This window comes from Lolium rigidum, chromosome 5 (assembly GCF_022539505.1).
Source record: "Lolium rigidum isolate FL_2022 chromosome 5, APGP_CSIRO_Lrig_0.1, whole genome shotgun sequence".
NCBI classification, from domain to species: Eukaryota; Viridiplantae; Streptophyta; class Magnoliopsida; order Poales; family Poaceae; genus Lolium; species Lolium rigidum.
In genome coordinates, this window is record NC_061512.1 from 84,265,225 (window position 1) to 84,285,142 (window position 19,918).

A 19,918-nucleotide genomic window follows, 5' to 3' on the forward strand; every position below is an offset into this window, starting at 1 on the left:
AGGCAGGGCTGGTAGACAAATATAAGCGGTAGACTTAACGGAATATTCCTCTGGTCAGCAGTCATATGCACGTCCCAAGAGAAATAGTAGTGGACTGTACAGTCTAACTGAAGTTACAGAGGGTGACTGGGGATGAAATTGGCAGTCCAGCCGAACACTTTTTTACAAAAAGAAAAAAAAATCTCCAGGCATCGGCGAGCGTAATATAACACGTCACATGTTGAACACCTCCCTGACAGGTGACAAAGGGTATTTAATCCCCTCTTTGGCTAGTCTTTTGGGAGAGTCGGGATTTCATTCACAAAAATCTGCTGCGGAGCGGTGCTAGGGAGGGCAAAGGGAAAGGCTTCCAGTCCAGTGCCCAAAGGCCAAAGGAGAAATAAAAGGGTAAGGAGAAGGATGATGGTGCCTGCCTCTGCTCATTGCTAGATAGCTTTGCCTGTGTAGTGTGTAGGGTGGGAGAGGAAGCCTCTCTTCTCTTCTTCCTCCAACCTCTCTTCCTTCTCTTCTCTGGACCACACTTGGTTTTCTGCAAACATACAAACTCTAATAAGCCTCTGTTCCTTTCTCTCTCCCACCATAGCGCTTACTCTTTTGTGTGAGAGTGTGTGTGAGGAGATATTATATTGCAGGACATTAAGTTATCTTCAGCTAGAAGGCATTTTCCTCTCCCTTGTGATCATACCATATATACCTTCTCTCTCCCCTGCCTGTATGTTTTTTTTTTGAGAGAGCAATGTTTCCTGGTTGATGTCTTGTTCTTTCCCTGATTTGAGGACTCTGTGTGTACCAGATCTGCGAAGCCCTCGGGGTTGTTGGGGCGGTCAGGGATGAGTAAGGAGGAGGTCCTCAAGATACAGGTGAGTTCTTGCTTCCTCTCAACTCAACTCAAAGACATTCTACTATGTTGTTTCTTGTTCCTGCTGCCATTTCGATCGGGCAGGGAGGCAGCTCTGCTTTTCTTTTCACCTGTGCTTCCCTCCATGTCCCCCGGCCCGCTGCTATCTTGTTTGTTTTGCCACTTTGGTGACTCCTTGTTCTCTGTTCCTCCAAAATTCGCAGACCTGTGTGCTGAAAGTGAACATCCACTGCGATGGGTGCCAGAAGAAGGTCAAGAAGATCCTCCACAAGATCGAAGGTGAGGAATGATAAATCAAGTTTTTTAATTAAATCAAATTGCTGCTGCAGTGGTTGTTGTTTATGATTAATAATTATCTGGCATTTATTTATTTTTGTCTGACGGAGAGAGAGATACGCTGGGTGAATTGTTGCTGTGCAGGTGTGTACCAGTCCAGCATCGACCCGGAGCAGGGCAAGGTGACGGTGTCCGGCATGGTGGATCCGGACACCATCATCAGGAAGCTCAACAAGGCTGGCAAGCCGGCCGAGCTGTGGGGCTCCTCCAAGGCTGTCATGGCCAACCAGTTCCAGAAGATGAACCTTGACGGTGGTGGTGGTGGTGGTAAAGGGCAGCCCAAGGACGCCGGTGGCAAGGGCCAATCCAAGGACGCCGGCGGTGGCAAAGGACAGAAGGGTGGAGGCGGAGGCGGAGGCGGTGGTGGAGGTGGCGGTGGGGGTGGCGGCGGCAAGGACGCGAAAATGATGATGCCGCAGCCCACGGCGCAGCAGATGCAGGGGCTCCAGCAGCTGCAGCAGCAGATGCAGATGAAGGGGCTGAAGATGCCGCCGTTCATGGAGGGCAAGATGCCGCCGTTCATGGAGGCAGGGAAGATGCCGCCGTTCGCGGGGGGCGCGCCGGCGCCGGCCAAGGACCCCAAGTCCGTCAAGTTCAGCCTCCCCGAGGACGAGTTCGGGGACGAGGGCAGCGAGTTCGACGACGAGTTCGACGAGTTCGATGACGAGGACGACTTCGACGACGACGGGCTGGACGACGAGTTCTACGACGAGGACCCCAAGGCGATGCTGAAGCAGGTGGCCATGCCGCCGGGCGGCGGCGGGGGCGACAAGAAGGGCGCCGGCGGCAATGGCGGAGGCAAGAAGGGCGGGAACGAGATCCCCGTGCAGGTCAAGGGCGGCGGCAACAACGGCGGTGGCGGTGGCAAGAAGGACGCGGGCGGCAAACAGAACCAGAACCAGGGTGGCGGAGGCGGAGGCAAGAACGGGGGCGGTGGGCAGCCCAACAACGCCAAGGGAGGAGGAGCAGGCGCCCCGGGCGGTGGTAACGGCCAGCCGGGGAAGAAGGGCGGCGGTGGCCCCGGTCTGGGTGTCGGTGGCCCGATGGGTGGCGGCATGCCGCCGCAGCAGCAGGCCATGATGAGGCCTCCTAACATGATGGGCGGTGGCGGCTTTCCTGGCGGGATGGGCCCGATGGGCGGCGGGCCCATGGGCCACCATCCTCACGTGGGGGGCGGCCACGGCGGGGGCGGTGCCGCGCATGGCATGCCGGCCGGCGGCATGCCTCCAGCTGGGTTCTTCCAGGGCGGCGCGGGCGGAGGCGGTGTCGGCGGCATGCCGGCCAGTCCTGCCGAGATGCTGCAGGCCGCCGCGGCGGCCGGGAACCCGATGGCGCAGCAGCAGTACATGCAGATGATGCAGCAGCAACAAATGATGCAGCAACAACAACAACAGCAGATGATGATGATGAACGGGCACGGGCACCATGGCGTCGGCGGTGGCGCGCCGGCGGGGTACCCGCCGATGGGGTACGGGTACATGCGGCCGCCGATGCCGTATCCGATGGCGTACCCGATGCAGGCGCACCCGCACGCGGACCCTTACAACTACTTCAGCGACGAGAACCCCAACAGCTGCTCGGTGATGTGAGGGAAGAGACGGATCGAGGCTGCCGCCGCCGCTGTCAGTGGCTGCTTTCCTCGATCCCTCTTTCTCACCGCAGCCGCATTGTTCAAAGTAAACCAACCGGAAGGAAGCAAGTCTCAGGTGATCGTCTATCAGTCAGTCAGTCAGTGAGTCCGTCAGTCAGTATACATGGGAAACGAGTCCCATCTCATCTTAGCTCGCTCCTTACTTAGCTTATTTTCATTTTCTGAAAAACAAAAATGAACAAGTCGGAACTTCCTTGAAGGCGAAGGTAGGTATAGTAATTATCTATAGTTGTCATAAGACATGGATGATGGTGATGATGCTTTTTATAATCCAAGAAGGTGCTGCTGGTGGTTTCCTTCTTGCATATCTATCTTTCTATCTAGCTTGCTTTGTGCTTTTGCTTGTTGATGATCGGTGGTGCTGTTGATGGATGGATGGATGAATGACTGGCAGTGCAGCTTATCTCCCCCCGTTGTATAGTAGAGTAGAGTAGATGTAGTAGTGGAATGTTGTCAACTCAAGTGGAGTAGTGGCTTCAGCTTTCTGCCTCCCATTCTTTCTTCCTTGGTGTGAGAGAAGAAAGATAGTATAATCAATCCATGGTGACAGCCAGAGGTTGAATGGAGAAGGTGCATTCTGATAATTGTGTGGGAGCAATGAAGAATGATGATGGTTGTAGAGGTGGTGGTCCATGTGAGGAGGAGAGAGCTCGTTGCAGCATTTGGTAATGGTTTCTTTTTTCTGCACCCTGCACTCACATTATTGATAGGGTAAGATAGACAGTGGCTGTCGGCTAGGTAGCTGCATTCAGGTTGGGTTACACCAGAATTGCACACTCCCATCCTATGACCACAGTAATAAACACCCCCCACTGCCGCCTGCCTGCCCCTGCCCTGCATGCCCTCGCTGCCTCTGCCATGCTTGGTCCCTCACATCAATCAATTGATTCCTCTCAGCTCCAACTACTCCATCGACGGTAAAAAAAAGGAAGAAGAAAACGGAGACGACGAGTCAGGCGTAGCCCCAGACTTTGTCATGGATCGATAGATCCTCCAAAGTCTAGAGCAACCAGCTTTTCTTTCTTTTTCATCCTGTTTTCTGAAAGAATTTTCTGAATGACTGAATGGGGTCTTGGTACTGTTTGCTGGTAGCCAGCTGAGTTGTAGGCGTGGTAGTACGTATTAGTATAATGAAGCGATAGATTGAGAGATTCGGTGTTGGTTTGTCGCGGATGGCGGATCCATCTCCTCTGGGCGCCGCGCCGGAGAGCCCACGCGCCGTGTCAGGGTCAGGGGTAGGGCGCGGCGCCAGCGGCAATGGTCGCCGTTGGCTGTTGATCCTCTCCTCTCCACCATCAGCAGAGTCGGGTACGGTTTTAACATGCCGTGCCGTGGATCGCCATCATTAACCATCATGGTCCGATAGTGAGCTTTGCTCGACCGCCATCATTGAGCTCGAAAACAGCAGCTCCTCGCATATGTTTGTTTAATGGTGGCTCCGTCCTCACTCGCAAATCTGCGGTGGGGGAGGGAGGGATGGGCCGGACGGAATGGACTGGAATGGGAATGGGAATGCAACAAACAATTGTGCGGCTACCACCTCCGACCTATGCTACCCATATAGTCCCATGTCACGGCTGCTGCAGGCTGCAGCCCTGCCGGGAGCTCGTAGGTCAAAAAGGAAATATAGAAAACTATATGCTACTGCTGCTGCTGCTAGAGGTAGCGGAGGCTGCGATGCGAGTTCCAGGCCATGTTTTCGGGGGACGGCACTGAATCATTGCAGAGCGAGAGCAGGGAGTTGGTGTCGTCGTCTTCATCGGGCGTCGTCGATCGTCGCTTGCTTCAAAGTCATCTATCGGCTATCCATGTCTAGCTAGCGCTAGTGTGTTAGGATAGCTGTCTCTCTCTATACGAGCCGGGTGGCTTTATGGCGGCAGCAGCAGAGAGGAGCATCATGGTGGTGTGCCGCTATTATGGCGGCTTTAACCGTAGGGCCCCGGTCGCACCACCACGCGCCCGCTAATTATCCTGCCCTGCCTTAACCTGAACAATGTGTCCATGGTTTGTGAGGCACACAAGGACATGAGTACGCCACAAATAAATAGCCTTTTTCTACTTAATTACTACTGGGCTGTCACACAATGACACACAGCCGCGAGGTTGGAGAAAAACATCACCACCAGCTTAGAGATGTTTGGAACACACAGGCGAGCAGATATTTGGAGTTAGCCCGGCAACGTACGCATGTCCTCAGAATAGCTTCGCGATCGATTTGGTATGTTTCTGAAACTGAGCTAAAACATCGAAATTAATTGTGTTTTCTTTCTATTTTCAAAATCCTTAGAAATCCCTGGCCATGACGGTGGTGCCACCTGTGGACATCACTCCCTCACTGGAGGCGCCGTCGAGGATCGATCCCCTCCTTCCTACCATTCTCTGTAGGCCCACGTGAAAACCCAATTCCTCTCAGAATGGGCGGCATCTACACCTCCGGCATGGTTGTTGGGGGCTGCATCTTGCAGCCCCTCTTCTTCTTCTACCTCTCAACTCTATCTTGTCCCTCTCACAAGCACACACCCATGAAAGGAACTCAGAACGCACACACACTAGCCAAAGGAAGAAGAAACAAGCTTCGCTGAGACTCTTCTTTGGCAGCCACAAGTGCTACATTTTCCCTCTTTCTCATTACCAATAAACATGCTTTACAAGGCCTTAAATAGGCAACATGCACCTGCCGAAGCAAACCACTAATCCTACTTTTATGCCACTCACGCACTAACTAAGCTGACCACTTCTTCCTCCTAGAATCCCTCTATGACCCACACGACCAGGCCATCACTAACAACACACATGCAGCTAACTGATCACCTAGCTAGCAACTCCACGCGTGCAAACTATCTGCTAATTGAATGTCCACCGAAGCACTCGGCTACTTCCCGTGTAGTCTTCAGTACTTGCATGCAGCAGCTTCACGCCACCATCAGCATCTCACCAAGCTTGCCGCATCACACGGCGCCTCAGCATCTCGCCAAACATGCCTCGCTGAAACTTCGTCGGCTTCGTACGCGTCACACGTAACACCTTGCCGGCAACAAACTACTACGGAGAACACAACTAGCTAGCTAAATGCACAACGAAATGAACAAAGCAGATGTATGAATCAAGATTAAAGCTAACAATGGTGTCCTTCTTGAAGGCTCACCTTAGGTAAAGGAGGCATCGTGTGGTTGGTCCAATTCGATTGGAAGTGGTGGCTGGTCTATCTTGTGGCGCCTTCATTCGGTTCTCTGATGAGGGTGCCTTTTGTTTGTGCCGCTGCTCCTTGGTGCCACTAGAAACTTGCGTTAGACCAGGTGAGCCCTCATGGCTGGCGGTGTAGTTGGTCTCGCGGTGTTCTTGGTTGTTCTTGCTGATCAGGTGTGGTCTCTGCTCTTTGGTCCCAGTGTCATTGTCTTCCGTTCGATCCAGGGCGAGGAGCAGGGGCTTCCTTCGGCTTCAAAGACGGATCATGGCCCTCTGTCCTTTGGAGTATGCGCAGGCTGGTATCCCCTTGACGGCAAGGTACCGTCGGGTGTCAATTTTCGGTGCTTCTTGTGTGTGGTTCTGCATTGGTAGATAAGGACTCCAATGATCATGTGTGTGTTCGAGTATTGTATGCTGATCTCTCAGCATCCCTAAGCCTTATGTCTAAAAAGAATTCAAAATCCTTAGAAGAAGTTCATGCTACTACCTGTCTTCCACAATTCTTGTCACTGATTCAGACGTATCTATAAGTTCAAATCATAGACAACATTATGACATGGATGGCCAAAATTATGACACATATATATTATTTTACAACTACATGGGTAAGTTTTAGTTCGCCATATATGTGAGTGGTATTTTTCAAGATTTTGATTTCTTCATTGTTAAAATTTGTAATAAGTGTATATTTGATCTTTTTTATGCACATTCGAAGCTTAATAGGTTCAGACATGACAGACATATAGAGCATATGTCCAAACAACATCGACAATACGTGAGACAGATCTTACTACTGATATATCAGTAGAGCTAATGACATTATTAGTCTATGTCTTCCATGACCCTCCTGGTGGCATCTCCAAGGTCCGGGCACCTTGTCGTCACCTCACAGAAAGTGAAGTCGAAGAAGACCACTTTGTAGATGCCCGGAGCTTTGTGGAAGGTGAGAAAGTTACCAACCTTAAGATCTTGGGCAATGGCAAAGGCTGCCCAGCCCTGATCAATGGTGGCTTTGCACCGTCGAACTTGTTCTTTTCACTTCCTAATGGCATCATGTGCTGGTGACCAGAGTGATCGTCGAAGGGATCTTGCCGAACCATGGAACGAATGTCATTGGGATTGGGCACGCTCTCACGGTAGGTTGAAGTGCTCTGGACCGTCGCGTCATGGAAGTGGCCGATATTGGCTGGCCTTCCTCGAGGCCTCTTGCACGACTCCTCGCTGGCAACCTCTATAGTTGCGCCGAGATCCATCATAGCCTACACGAAAAGCAAGAGCCTCGGATATGGTGCTCATACATAGGTAAATGGCGTCGCAGGAAGCAGAAGGATTGCAGAAACATGTAAAAAATCCTGATATACCTGATCACAATGTGTGCCAGAATTGATGCTATTCAACATGTACAATGCAGAAGGAGGACTGCTTGTGCAATGTAAAAGGTTGTATAGCATCATGGTGACAACATGATGCAGGACCACACAATTCAATCACTGGCTAGCAAGGAAGCCTCATAGATAGTACCATCTAGAAGCTAAGAAATGTTCTGCAAGACCAAGGTTCATGTGGTAACAATGTGTTTTTAGACGTCCCTAGGTATTGCAGAGCATCCTTAGCACAAATTGTGGTACTGAATATAACCATCGGCCGTTGCAACATAATCGAAAATTAATAAATAATTTTGTGGCCTCATACTTCCATTGGACACATAAATTTCAGGGATGGTGTAAGCGAACCTAGTTCATTCTCTAACCAGGATTGTTAGTACAATTTACATGGTTCGGTTACACCATCCCAAGATTTTGGTGTTATGGTTCAATCATCGGCCAATAGGGATAATATAGCTGCCGAAATAAACAACATTAGAGCTATAAACAAATTGGGCATCATACTTAGATAGACAAACCACCGGGATGGGGTGAGCAAACCTACATTGCTAACCATGACTGTTTGTATAGTGCACATGGTTCACTCACTTCTTCCTTGGGGCTCTTTGTCCTCTTATTAATCTTCGGCCAATTGTAAGCAATACAGCCCTCACATAAAATCAACACTCAACAATTTACGAGATGATTGAACATTTAGCAAGTAGTTATAGCACAACTACTTCGGGAAGAGCCCATCACTTGGTAAATATTGATCATCCCACTGCATATATGAACGTGTATTACTAAAAGCATTGGCCTATGAGACACGCATGTACTACTTCCCTCGGTAGATCGAAAAAAGTTATTGCAAATATCCTATCCCTCCCTGCATCTACAATAGTTCCAGTTTGTAATTAATCTCCAACTGATCTAAACAAAATGTGGCTTGCGTGCTAACAAAAACAGCCAGATCGAACCAAGGCGTAGCCGTAATCGTCAAAACCGTAACCAGATTGTCCTAAGTCGCGACAACCCGCAACAAACCGGAAATCTAACCCTACCCAATCGATAACAATAACAAATCTAGTGTGCATGCCAGTCAAATTTGTAGCAGTGGGCGTGTCCCAGCAGATCCGCAAAAAATGAGCGTCAAACGAGACGGTGCAAAAGCTTACCACCATTGGAGATGGCCGCGGTGAGGTCAAGGTCGAGTTCACTGTGCATCTCGCAGTCGCCGTGTAAGTGCCGGTCGCACCCGCGGTCGGTGTCGCCTTCTTCTCCGCATCTGGTCCCGCTGTTCCTCGTCGCGGTGATGCGGTGAATTTCTCAGCGGTAGTGCAACCGCTGATGTCTGATGTGACAGATGGGGTGAGAGTGGAGTGGGATAGCGAGAGGAAAGACTGGTGGTGGTGAGGGAATTTATGATGCGTGTTTCCGAAGGGATGCCCCGTCTCTCTCGCCTTCACCACGCGTGCCACCCAGCGGTGACAACGGGCCATGTTCCATAGGAACGGCTGATTTGGCAATTCCTCACAGGCTAGAACCAACGTTGCTTATGCAACAACGTGGATGAGGCCAGGAACCAAACGATCCATTTTATATCCACGAATGCGAGCCAAGGTGACGCCACGCTAACAACGCGTCCCTAGTACTCTCACAACCAAGATTCATCATAACTAGTATCACATAAACTTTTCAAAAAGGGGAATAACCACGAAATATGAACCATGCCATAACTACTCAGATAGTAGTTCAAAATAATAACTCGGGTGACAGAAAAAATGTATAGCTATTTAATTGGGTTGCGTCCATTAACACCATTAACACTGCTAGAATTCAATTTCTTCTTGTTTCTCAAGAAGCGCATTGTATTAAATTTGGCCCTTATATTTTTTGGCATGATAGATGAGTGTAGTACTCCAGAAATATTAGGCTAGTCATAGTGGGGAGTAACTTAGACTAGTAACATGACATATGTTACTAGTCTAAGTTACTACCTCCATAGTGGGTAGTAATATGTGGTGTCATGCATTGTGTCATTTACTATGGTGTAGACTCAACTTGTCTTGGGGTGTGTGATGTTATGGTAACATAGCTAGTTACCACCTCACTCTCTTTCTTCATTCATTGCCATGCCATGTCACCAAAATGCCTTGGGTTGTGTGATGTTACTAGCTAAGTTACTCTCACTATGAGCAGTCTTAGTGTCGAAATTTCTTTCGCAAGTTTTAAGTGGGCCAGAATATCTGGTGCACCAGGAGTAACAAGCACATGGGAGAATTGGATACATTTCTTTTATATATCTTAGAGTGAGTTGCCCTTAGCTTGTAGTAAGTGTATTTTTCCGTGCAGATCACAATTCTTCTGTGCCACTATGATGGCAACAATATGTGTACCAATTCGTTAGGACTTCAAGTGCAGAGTGTTGTAGTAAGTGTATTTTTCTCACAAGGGTGACTTGAGGGTTTATATCAAACTCTCGAGGAATTGACTTAGAAGATGAATTTTTCCTCTCCTCTTCAAGCAACATGCAAAATAAAGTTCGTGCCTTGTGCCCCAACTCCACCGTGTGTTTATCAAGTACAAAATTTTGTATTAGTAATAGGAAATACAAGTAAGAAATAAAATAAAGTAATTAAAGTAACCAACTTAAGTTAACTAAATAAAAAACAAGTAAAGGATAAGGGTATTTGGGTTTTGTGTGTGTTTGTATGTGAAGATAATATGTTTGGTATTTTCGGATTAAATAACAGTAGAAAATATAAAGCAAGATAAATGTGTTTCTAGTGATTTAAAATGGACCGAGGTTTATGGGTTCACTTGTCTGCTCTCTTTTTAATTTGTAGTGGACACTAACAATTCAGCAATGACATAATATTGGTGGAACTTCAATATGTGTTTGATAAGCATTCATATGGGCATTACATCCTAACATAGAAATGATGCAACACACTTCTCTTATACTACTCAAGAAAGAAAAAAAAACTTTAAGAAATCTTGAATTAAGAATCAACATAATATAGCCTTAAGCAATATGACATAATGTTTAAATATCAAATATGCTACCTTGAACAAACAATATTATCACAATGTCACATGATAAAGAGAACACGTGTATTCACTTTTTTTCTAGTGAGGCATGAAAAGAAATGTAAATACCTTAGTAGATCATGATTTGTTGTCACTATTCAATCACCACCACCATGCTACTCCATCTAATACACACTTCTCCCCATACATGTTCTTGCATACAAGTTGGGTCAGAACAAGGACTTAAGAACGGGGTATATGATATGCATCTATCAATACATCTTGCACATAATAGATTCCAATCACATATATAGGGTTTTTTCTTAGGTCAAACGAAGTCCGTGGGTGAAAGAATCAGGCGAATCAGACGGTCGAGGAGGAAAGGGGGGTACCGCCCTACCTAGCATGCCGCACCACCTTCCCTCTTTTGGCCCTCTAATACGTTGCAAACATATCTATAATTTTTTATGCTCCATGCTAGTTTTACACCAATTTCCATATGTTTTTTTACACTTCGTTGCACTTTTATACAGTTTCTGGAACTAACCTATTGACAAGATGCCACATTGTCAAATCCCTGTTTTCTGCTGTTTTGTATTTCAGAAAAGTTGTACAGGAAATATTCTCGAAATTGGACGAAACGAAAGCCGAAGTTCCTATTTTACTGTTGTAAGGGTATATTGTCTCTATGTGTGGTTTTGGTAATTAATGACAACCCCTATGAACTAATTTTTTCATTGAGTTTATATGAAGGAATATTCCATAGGTACTACTTGTAGTCCATGTGTTGGATTCAAGTATGAATGCGATGAAGATAAAGATATACCTTGAGTATTGGCATCAAGATCATCGATTTGAAGACATATATGTGATATGATCAAGAAGAAGAAATGAAGATGGAGTTCTTATGTGGAACTCAATATTAGCCATCCTCTAGCTTATGTGTTAAGCAATGAATGATTATGATCTTGAGTGCTTGATTACAAGTGAAGAATTCAAGATATGGTTCTTAGTCGGTGTCATGATAGTCGCATGAGTTGAGCTATGGTTGACTAAGATTTAGAGCATGCAAACAAATGAAGAGTTCTTTATACACCTCAAGATAGTATGATGAGCATGAGAAGATACAAGGTTGACCAATACAAAGAGTGAAGAAAAGATTCAAGTTTGGTCAACACATGAAGCATAAAGAATGTGCCACGTGAAGTCATGTGGTATGGTAAGCTTTGTCAATTATGCTTTATGAACTAACCCATCATATGTGTGCCTTAGTGTTGTATATGTGGGTTAGGTATCTTTCCATGGGCTTGCATCAAAAGCAAGAGCTCATGTAGACCATGAGAGGATGAGATCAAGTGGTGATCGTCATCAAGGTTGATTTGGGCAAGATCATGATGGACACCTCAAGAGGATCACATGCTTGAAGCTTTCCGTCCATTTGGTGATAATGGACATGTGAAGATGTGCTTAATGAAGCTATCCCATAGTGGTGTATGGGGGAGGAAATCATGAGTCTTCACGAAACAACAATGATCAAGTGATGCACTCCGACTTGATGGAACTTGAAGCATTGCATCAAGATCAAGCGAGATCCACAAGGAAAAGTTATGGCCTTGCTAGGTTTTCCTTTTACCAGTCTCAAGGTGGTTGTTGGGAGACCGGGTTATAGGATAGATAGCCGCACTATCAAGAGGGGCTTTCGGTTGGGTAACTTGATCACATCATCTTAGGGAGCTCAATCCTTTGCATACTTTGCATATCCCTATTGCTTCTTGGTCTTTCCCTGTGTCAAGTTCTTGAGCTTGTTGCTAGCTTTACAACAATCCCAAGTTCATCGAAAACGGAATCCGCATGCATCTTCTATTGCATTTTCGTGTTTGGATGTCTTTACCATTTCTTGACGTTGGGAGACTCCCTCTCTAAAATCATCTAAAAGCATCTTATATTTGTTGGGGTTCAATTTGTCGTTATCTTACCAACAAAATTGGTTTCATGTAAATCGGAGTTCGGGAGCATTTTCTATTTAAAAGAAAAATAAAAAGGTTTTGGACTTTCACGGGTCCTGCGGTTTCCGGTCCACAACCCGGTCCCGCCGAGCCTGCCACCGGCCCGTACGGTGCACACCGGCTGCTGGGCTCGTGCACACCATCCCACACCAGGAGGCTCCCGGTCCGCGTCCGGCATAGCGTCCGACTGCCGACGACCTGGCCGGCCCAAGCCCCGGTCAACCGGCTGGGCCGCTTGGCGCGCTCCGACCTGTGCCCCAGCGCTGCGGGCCATCCTCTTTTTGGGCCTTCTCCTCTGCTCCCCGGCCCACTCGCCCTACCCGTCTGCTCCCCGACGTGGCCGGCCTGTGCGCTGGCATGTCTGGCGCCAGGTCCGGTCGGTCGGCTAGGCCACCGACTGGGCCATTTTTTGCCCGATTTTCTGCCCATTTTTTCTGTCTTTTTCCTCCCCAAACGGCTCTATTTTTCCTAGACTATAAATAGGCCTTCTTCCACCTTGGGCAAAGTAAGTTCTTCCACTCTCTCTCCTCCATTTCTGACTTTGAAGAACTTGCCGTATCTCTTGATCCCCCCCATGATTCTTGCTCATTCTTGAGGGATCTAAGAGATGAGATCTAGATCTGCAATCCCCACCAATTCATTTCTCCTCTAAGTGAGGGGAACCCTTTTGATCCAGATCTTGGAGTCATTTGTTTATTTCCTCCTTTGTTCTTCCTCTCTAATATCATCCTAGCATTTGTTGCTTTGGTGGGATTTGAGTGTGAAGGATTTGAACACCTTTGGTGTTCTTGCTTTGCATCATTGCATAGTGTTGAGCTCTCCACCACGATTAGTTCGAGTGAGAGACCGTGAGCTTGTTACTCTTGGAGGGTGACCTCCTACTTGGCTTGGTTGGTGTCCCGGTGACCTCTTCGTGGAAGGTTGTGAAGGGGGCCGAGCCTTCTCCTTCGTGGAGCTTGTGAAGTGGTTGTGGAGCTTGCCATCTCCGGAGTGGAGAAAAAGCTAGCCATAAGGAAAGGGCTATTCCTTCGTGGCATAGGCTCGGAGAAGAAGGTGAACCTTCGTGGCGTTGGGAAATCCTTCGTGGGATCCCCACCTCTCCAAACGTGACGTACCTTCTTGCAAAGGAAGAGAACACGGGAATAAATCTTCGTCTCCGCGTTTCTCGGTTATTTCTATACCCGAGTTTACTTTCCTTGTGATAGCCATAGAGCTTGAAGTATCTATTACATCTTGCTATCACTTGTTGTTCATATATACATATTGTGCTTATCTTGCTTAGCTCTAGTTGTGTTTGTTGCACTTAGTTGAGGCTAGCATATTTAGGTTTTGTGCTTGTAAAATAAACGTTAGTTTAATTCCGCATTCTTACAAGCACAAGATGTAAGAGTTTTTAAAATGCCTATTCACCCCCTCTAGGCGACATCTCGTCCTTTCAACTGTAACGAAGACGGAGTCTAGAGGAGAGACGAAGCCGGGCCAGGAGGTGGCCACACCACCCCTAGGCGCGGCCCAGCCCCTGGCCGCGCCTAAGCATGGTGTGGGCCCCTCAGGCACCCACCGACCTCGTCCTTCCTCATATTTATTTATCTGATCAGGAAAAACCTAAATACCCGAGCCTCCATCCATGAAAACTTCAATCACGGCCGCCATCACCGACCCTAGCTCGGGAGGGTTCTGAAGCTCTTCCCGGCACACTGCCGGAGAGGGAGATCATCACTGGAGGCCTCTACATCGCCAAGCCCGCCTCCGAAGTGATGTGTGAGTAGTTCATCTCTGGACTACAGGTCCATAGAACTAGCTAGATGGTTGTCTTCTCCAATTTATGCTTCATGTTTAGATCTTGTGAGCTGCCTATCATGATCAAGATCATCTTTATGTAATGCTACATGTTGTGTTTGCTGGGATCCGATGAATATTGAATACTATGGTTGAGATTGATTATATACTCGGCATATGTTATTTGTGATCTTGCATGCTCTCCGTTGCTAGTAGATGCTCTGGCCAAGTATGTGCTTGTGACTCCAAGAGGGAGTATTTATGCTCGATAGTGGATTCATGCCTCTAGTAATCTGGGAGAGTGACAATAACTTCTAAGGTTGTAGATGTGCTGTTGCTACTAGGGAGAAAACAACAATGCTTTGTCTAAGGATAATTCTATTGTTTACTTTACAAACTTTGCTTAATGCGATAATCTGTTGCTTGCAACTTAATACTGAAGGGGGTGCGGACGCTAACCGGAAAGTGGATTATTAGTCATAGAGGCAGTTGGATTACGATCTATGTATCATGTTGTAACGCCCAAATGAATCTCATAGTAATCATCTTGTCATGTATGGTCTTTATTCTGTCAATTGCCCAGCTGTAATTTGTTCACCCAACATGTTATTTATTTTTATGGAGAGACACCTCTAGTGAACTGTCGACCCCGGTCCTTTCTTTTATACTGATAAATTCATCTACTGCAAACACATGTTCTGTTTACTTACTGCAAGCACCGTTCTCTTTATTTCACTGCAAACAAACATCTCTTTCCACACTATACGGTTAATCCTTTGTTTTCAGCAAAACCAGTGAGATTGACAACCCCACTGTAAGTTGGGGCAAAGTATTTTGGTTGTGTTGTGTGCAGGTTCCACGGTGTTTCTGACGCCGGTAGTGCGCCCTGCCAAAAGTCAGCTAGCAACACCTTCATAAGTGATTTCTTTCTCCTACTGGTCGATTAAACCTTGGTTTCTTACTGAGGAAAAACTTGCTGGTGTGCTCATCATACCTTCCTCTTGGGGTTCCCCAACGGTGTGCTCTGCACTCATCAATCTAATTTTTCGGCGCCGTTGCCGGGGAGAAAGAGGATTTCTGCAAGGGGAGTCTCTCATCTCCCATCTCTTTACTTTGTTATTGTTTGCTTAGTTTATTTTACTTTGTCTTGTTTGCTTCTTTATATCAAAAACACACAAAATTAGTTTCTATTATAGCTTTTATGTCTATTGCTCTGTTTTAATCTTGCTAATATGAGTAATCTTGAGAATACTAAGTTGTGTGACTTTACTAGCACAAACAACAATGATTTTATTTGTACACCTATTGCTCCACCTGCTCCTGAAGTAGCTTTCTATGAAATTAAACTTGCTTTCTTAAATCTTGTTATGAAAGAGTAATTTTCTGGTGTTTGTTGAACTTTGTGAGATGCAAATGTATAAGGATGTAGATGGTGACATTATTAAACTGAAATTGTTTCCTTTCTCTTTGAGAGGGAGAGCTAAAGATTGGTTGCTATCTTTGCCTAGAAATAGTATTGATTCTTGGGTTAAATGCAAAGATGCTTTCATTGGAAAATATTATCCTCCCGCTAAGATTATATCCTTGAGAAGTGACATAATGAAATTTAAACAATTTGATAATGAACATGTTGCTCAACCTTGGGAAAGAATGAAATCTTTGGTAAAGAATTGTCCCACTCATGGACTGACTACTTGGATGATCATCCAAACATTTTATGCATGACTGAATTTTTCTTCAAGACTGTTGGAGGTACCTTTATGTCCATTACTTTGGGGCTGCAACAAAACTCCTTGATGATATGATGATAAATTATTCTAAATGGCACACCAAGAGGGCTCCATAAGGTAAGAAGGTAAATTCAGTTGAAGAAACCTCCTCCTTGAGTGATAAGATATGTATCATTATGTCTATGCTTGTTAATAGTAAAGCTCATGTTGATCCAAATAATATTCCTTTAGCTTCTTTGGTTGCGCAAGAAGAGCATGTTGATGTGAACTTCATTAAAAGCAATAATTTTAACAACAATGCTTATAGGAATAATTTTGTTAGTAACAATTATAGGCCATATCCTTCTGATAATGATAATGCTTATGGAAATTCTTATGGTAATTCGTACAACAAAAATAGAAGTGCACCCTCTGATCTTGAATTCATGCTTAAGGACTTTATTAGTAAACAAACTTCTTTTAATAAATCTGTTGAGGAAAAGTTTGGTAAAATTTATGTTCTTGCTTCTAAATTTGATGGCCTTGCTCTTGATGTTGAACTTCATAAATTAAAGGTTATGCCTCATGATGTTAAAGAAAGCAAAACTTTGAATGACATTCAAGTTAGAATTGATGACAATGTTAGGATGTTGGTGGAATTGCATGCTACGTGGGAAAGAGAAGATGAAATTGCTAGAAATAATAATATGACTAAAGTTTGTACCCTTACCACCACTAGTAATTCTGAAGTGTCAAATGCTAGCAAACCTCTTACTATTAATGGTAAAATAATTGGTGTAGGAAAATTTCCCACTCCTTCTACAAAATTGCCTAGAACCGCTGAAACTGTTTCTCATAAGAGTGCTGAAATTTTTTGAAGTATGGGAGACAATAGTCCTTTTACCTTTGATAATAATGACTTTGATTTTGATGATTGCAACATCTCTGAAGTAATTAAGTTCTTACAATATCTTGCTAAAAGTCCCAATGCTAGTGCTATAAATATGGCTTTTACAAAACATATTACAATTGCTCTCATGCAAATTAGAGAAATTAAAACATGAAGCTTCTATTCATAGGAAGTTAGAAGAGGCTGGGATCCCATCATTAAAATGAAATTAGCTGACTTTTATGGCAATGCTTTATGTGATCTTGGTGCGAGCATCGCTGTTATGCCTAGAAACATTTATGATATGAGGATTTTCCACCTTTGGAACAATGTTATTTGGATGTTCATCTTGCTGATATTGCTAAGAGGAAACCTCTGAGGAGAGAAAATAATGTTCTTATTAAGGTTAATAATAAATTTGTCCCCATTGATTTTGTTGTTTTGGATATTGAATGCAATGCTTCTTTTCCTATTATTTTGGGAAGACCTTTTCTTAGAAATGTTGGTGCTACTATTGATATGAGAGATGAGATTATTAAATATCAATTCCCACTCAAGAAAGGTATGGAACACTTCCCTAAAAAGATAAATAAGTTACCTTTTGATTCTATTATTAGGACAAGTTATGATCTTGATACTTCTTCACTTGAAAATACTTGATGCGAGCTCTTTTTCTGCGCCTAGCTAAAAGGTGTTAAAGAAAACCACTCTTGGGAGATAACCCATGTTTTATTTCTGTATTTTTTTTCTTTTTTGAGTCTTGGAAGTTGTTACCTCTGTAATAACCTCTCCTTATCCTATTTATTTCATTTTTGTGCCAAGAATAGCCTCTAATAGGAATAAAGTAAGATTTGGGGAAGTTGCAGTCCTGAAACAGATTATGTGATGTCACCATAAAAATTCGTATTCCCAGCCAGAACATCATTTTGAGCTGATTAGTTTCGAGAATATGTCCCAGATTATTATATAACTTTCGTTAGTTTTGCACTTTTCGATTAGAGGAACATAGGATTTTCAAAAAAATCAATCTTTCCCTCATGTTCTGTTTTGACAGATTTCTACTACTATTTGCATTTGCCTCTTAATCTTTTTCTTTTTGAGTTCTTTTGAGAGAAAGAACTTTTTGAAGAAGTTTCTACAGTAGATAATGTTTTAATGGATGTTTGGCATATGTTAGAACTAAACCAAGTGGATTTGTTATTTTGATTGCACTAATGCTGCTAATGAAAATTGTGAGAATTTTGTATGAAGGAATTTTTCAAGTGTAGGGAGAAAATAATGATGTGATGAGATGCATTATGGACAAAATATCAAGCTTGGGGATGCCCATGTCATCCCAAGAAATATCCAAGAGGTAGCGTCAAAGCTTGGGATGCCCAAGGCATCCCCTTCTTCATCAACGAAGTATCAGGTCATCTTTCAAGACGCTATATTTTTATTGCTTCATATGCTATGTGTTGTTCTTGGAGCGTCTTTTTTTCTATAGCATATGGTTGGATCCCAACATTTTTTTTTGGAGAATGAAGCACTCCGTTTTCATTGCATAAAACACTCTAGTTTTCACTCTTACTGTTCTGCGAGTGTTCTCTTTTGTTAGTACTACGTTTAGCTCTGGTTTTCTACTCTTATTTTGTTCAGAGCTTGTTAGTTTTATTTAGTTAGGTATGATTAGATCTCTGGTATTTATTGATTATTATCTATGAGAGTTGTTTCAAATAAATTGATTGGTGTTGGAGACGAGTAAAATGTTTCATGCTTATAGTGATGCAAAAGGGAGCTTGTTTAGACTTGGCATAGAATTTGGCATGTCATATTGGATGTTATTTTAATCATATGATTATAGTTATTGTTGTAGCATTACTTGTCTCAAATAGCTGGGAGTGCTTAATGTGCCATTAAAAGAATCATGCGTTCTTTCCATCATGCAAAGCATAATATTGTGGTATTCTCCTTTGATGCTTTATTGGGTTGACTTGGCACATGCTTATACCATGTTATGACTACAAACCAGTGACCTAAAGCCTCTATGATCATTTATTTTTTGAATTTTAATATCACTTTATGCTTTTATTAATAATGTTTTGTCGCTATGCATGATTATGACCATTATTGCTCTCTTAGTTGGTCGCTCCCAGTCTTCTGCTAGCCTTCGCCTGTACAGAGTATGAGCTCTACTCGTGCATCCAACTCCCAAAAAACCAAAGTTTTCCAGTTGTGTCCATCATACCTACCTATATGTGGTATTTCACCGCCACTCCAAAGTGAATTGCTTGTGTGCTACCTTTAAACCTTCAAAAATTATTACCGGTTTTGTGTTTTGTTTTAGCTCATGAGGAAGTGTTGAATGCTTTATCATCTCTTTCATGTTTATTATGGCTTCACACCTTGACTAGCATGCATAATGTGCTAGACCTTAATATTGCAAAAAAAAGAGCAGGCGTGGGTGCCCAGCCCACTAAATATAAATTGAACCAATAATCTAAATCTCCTAACACTATGTATTTGAGAAATCATGAAATTAGCTTGTTTAAACAAAGGAGAAGAGGAACTCTATTTTACTTTTATGTTGAGTCTTCATCTTCTTACTTTATGCACCAATTAAGAGAACATAGTTGTCATTCTAAGTATAATGTGCATAGTCCCAAAATTTATTATTAATTGATTCATGATTATGTTATTGCTTGTTCTCAAATTACTTGTATCTAGTCACCCTTTGAACTTTAAAGGAGTCATGGCACTTATGTTTTGCTATTTCATAAAGGACAAGCTGAATAACACTTTGCTATATTTTCTCTATGCTAAAAAATAAACAGTTGCTTACAGTGCACTATTATTCATGATCTTTTGTTTGAGTTACTTCTCATGTTGTAACATAGTTGCTAAGTTCTATTGTTAGAGTTATATCTATCATGCCTATGTTTAGAGTACTTTGATCCCAGCCCACAATGCTTTTACAATAACTTGATCAAGATTTTGTTGGCTTCATGTCACCTAATTTTTTTTTATTATCACTTACCTACTCGAGGACGAGCAGGAGTTAAGCTTGGGGATGCTGATACGTTGCAAACGTATCTATAATTTTTGATGCTCCATACTTGTTTTACACCAA

General features: G+C 44.1%; 1 protein-coding gene across 3 annotated transcripts; it reads left to right on the forward strand.

The window, feature by feature from the left end:
- The first annotated feature begins 296 nt into the window (after positions 1–296).
- On the forward strand, positions 297–3,091 carry LOC124654975 (heavy metal-associated isoprenylated plant protein 33-like). 3 transcript variants are annotated; one of them, XM_047193947.1, is made up of 4 exons: positions 297–387; positions 794–860; positions 1,063–1,138; positions 1,280–3,091. In XM_047193947.1, exons 2-4 carry the CDS (start codon positions 831–833, stop codon positions 2,782–2,784), a joined length of 1,611 nt encoding a protein of 536 aa, XP_047049903.1. In that variant the 5' UTR covers positions 297–387; positions 794–830; the 3' UTR covers positions 2,785–3,091. The 3 variants fall into 3 exon arrangements, with proteins under 3 accessions (XP_047049903.1, XP_047049904.1, XP_047049902.1); XM_047193948.1 differs by lacking the exon at positions 297–387 and adding an exon at positions 462–712; XM_047193946.1 differs by lacking the exon at positions 297–387 and adding an exon at positions 462–658.
- Positions 3,092–19,918: the final 16,827 nt, after the last annotated feature.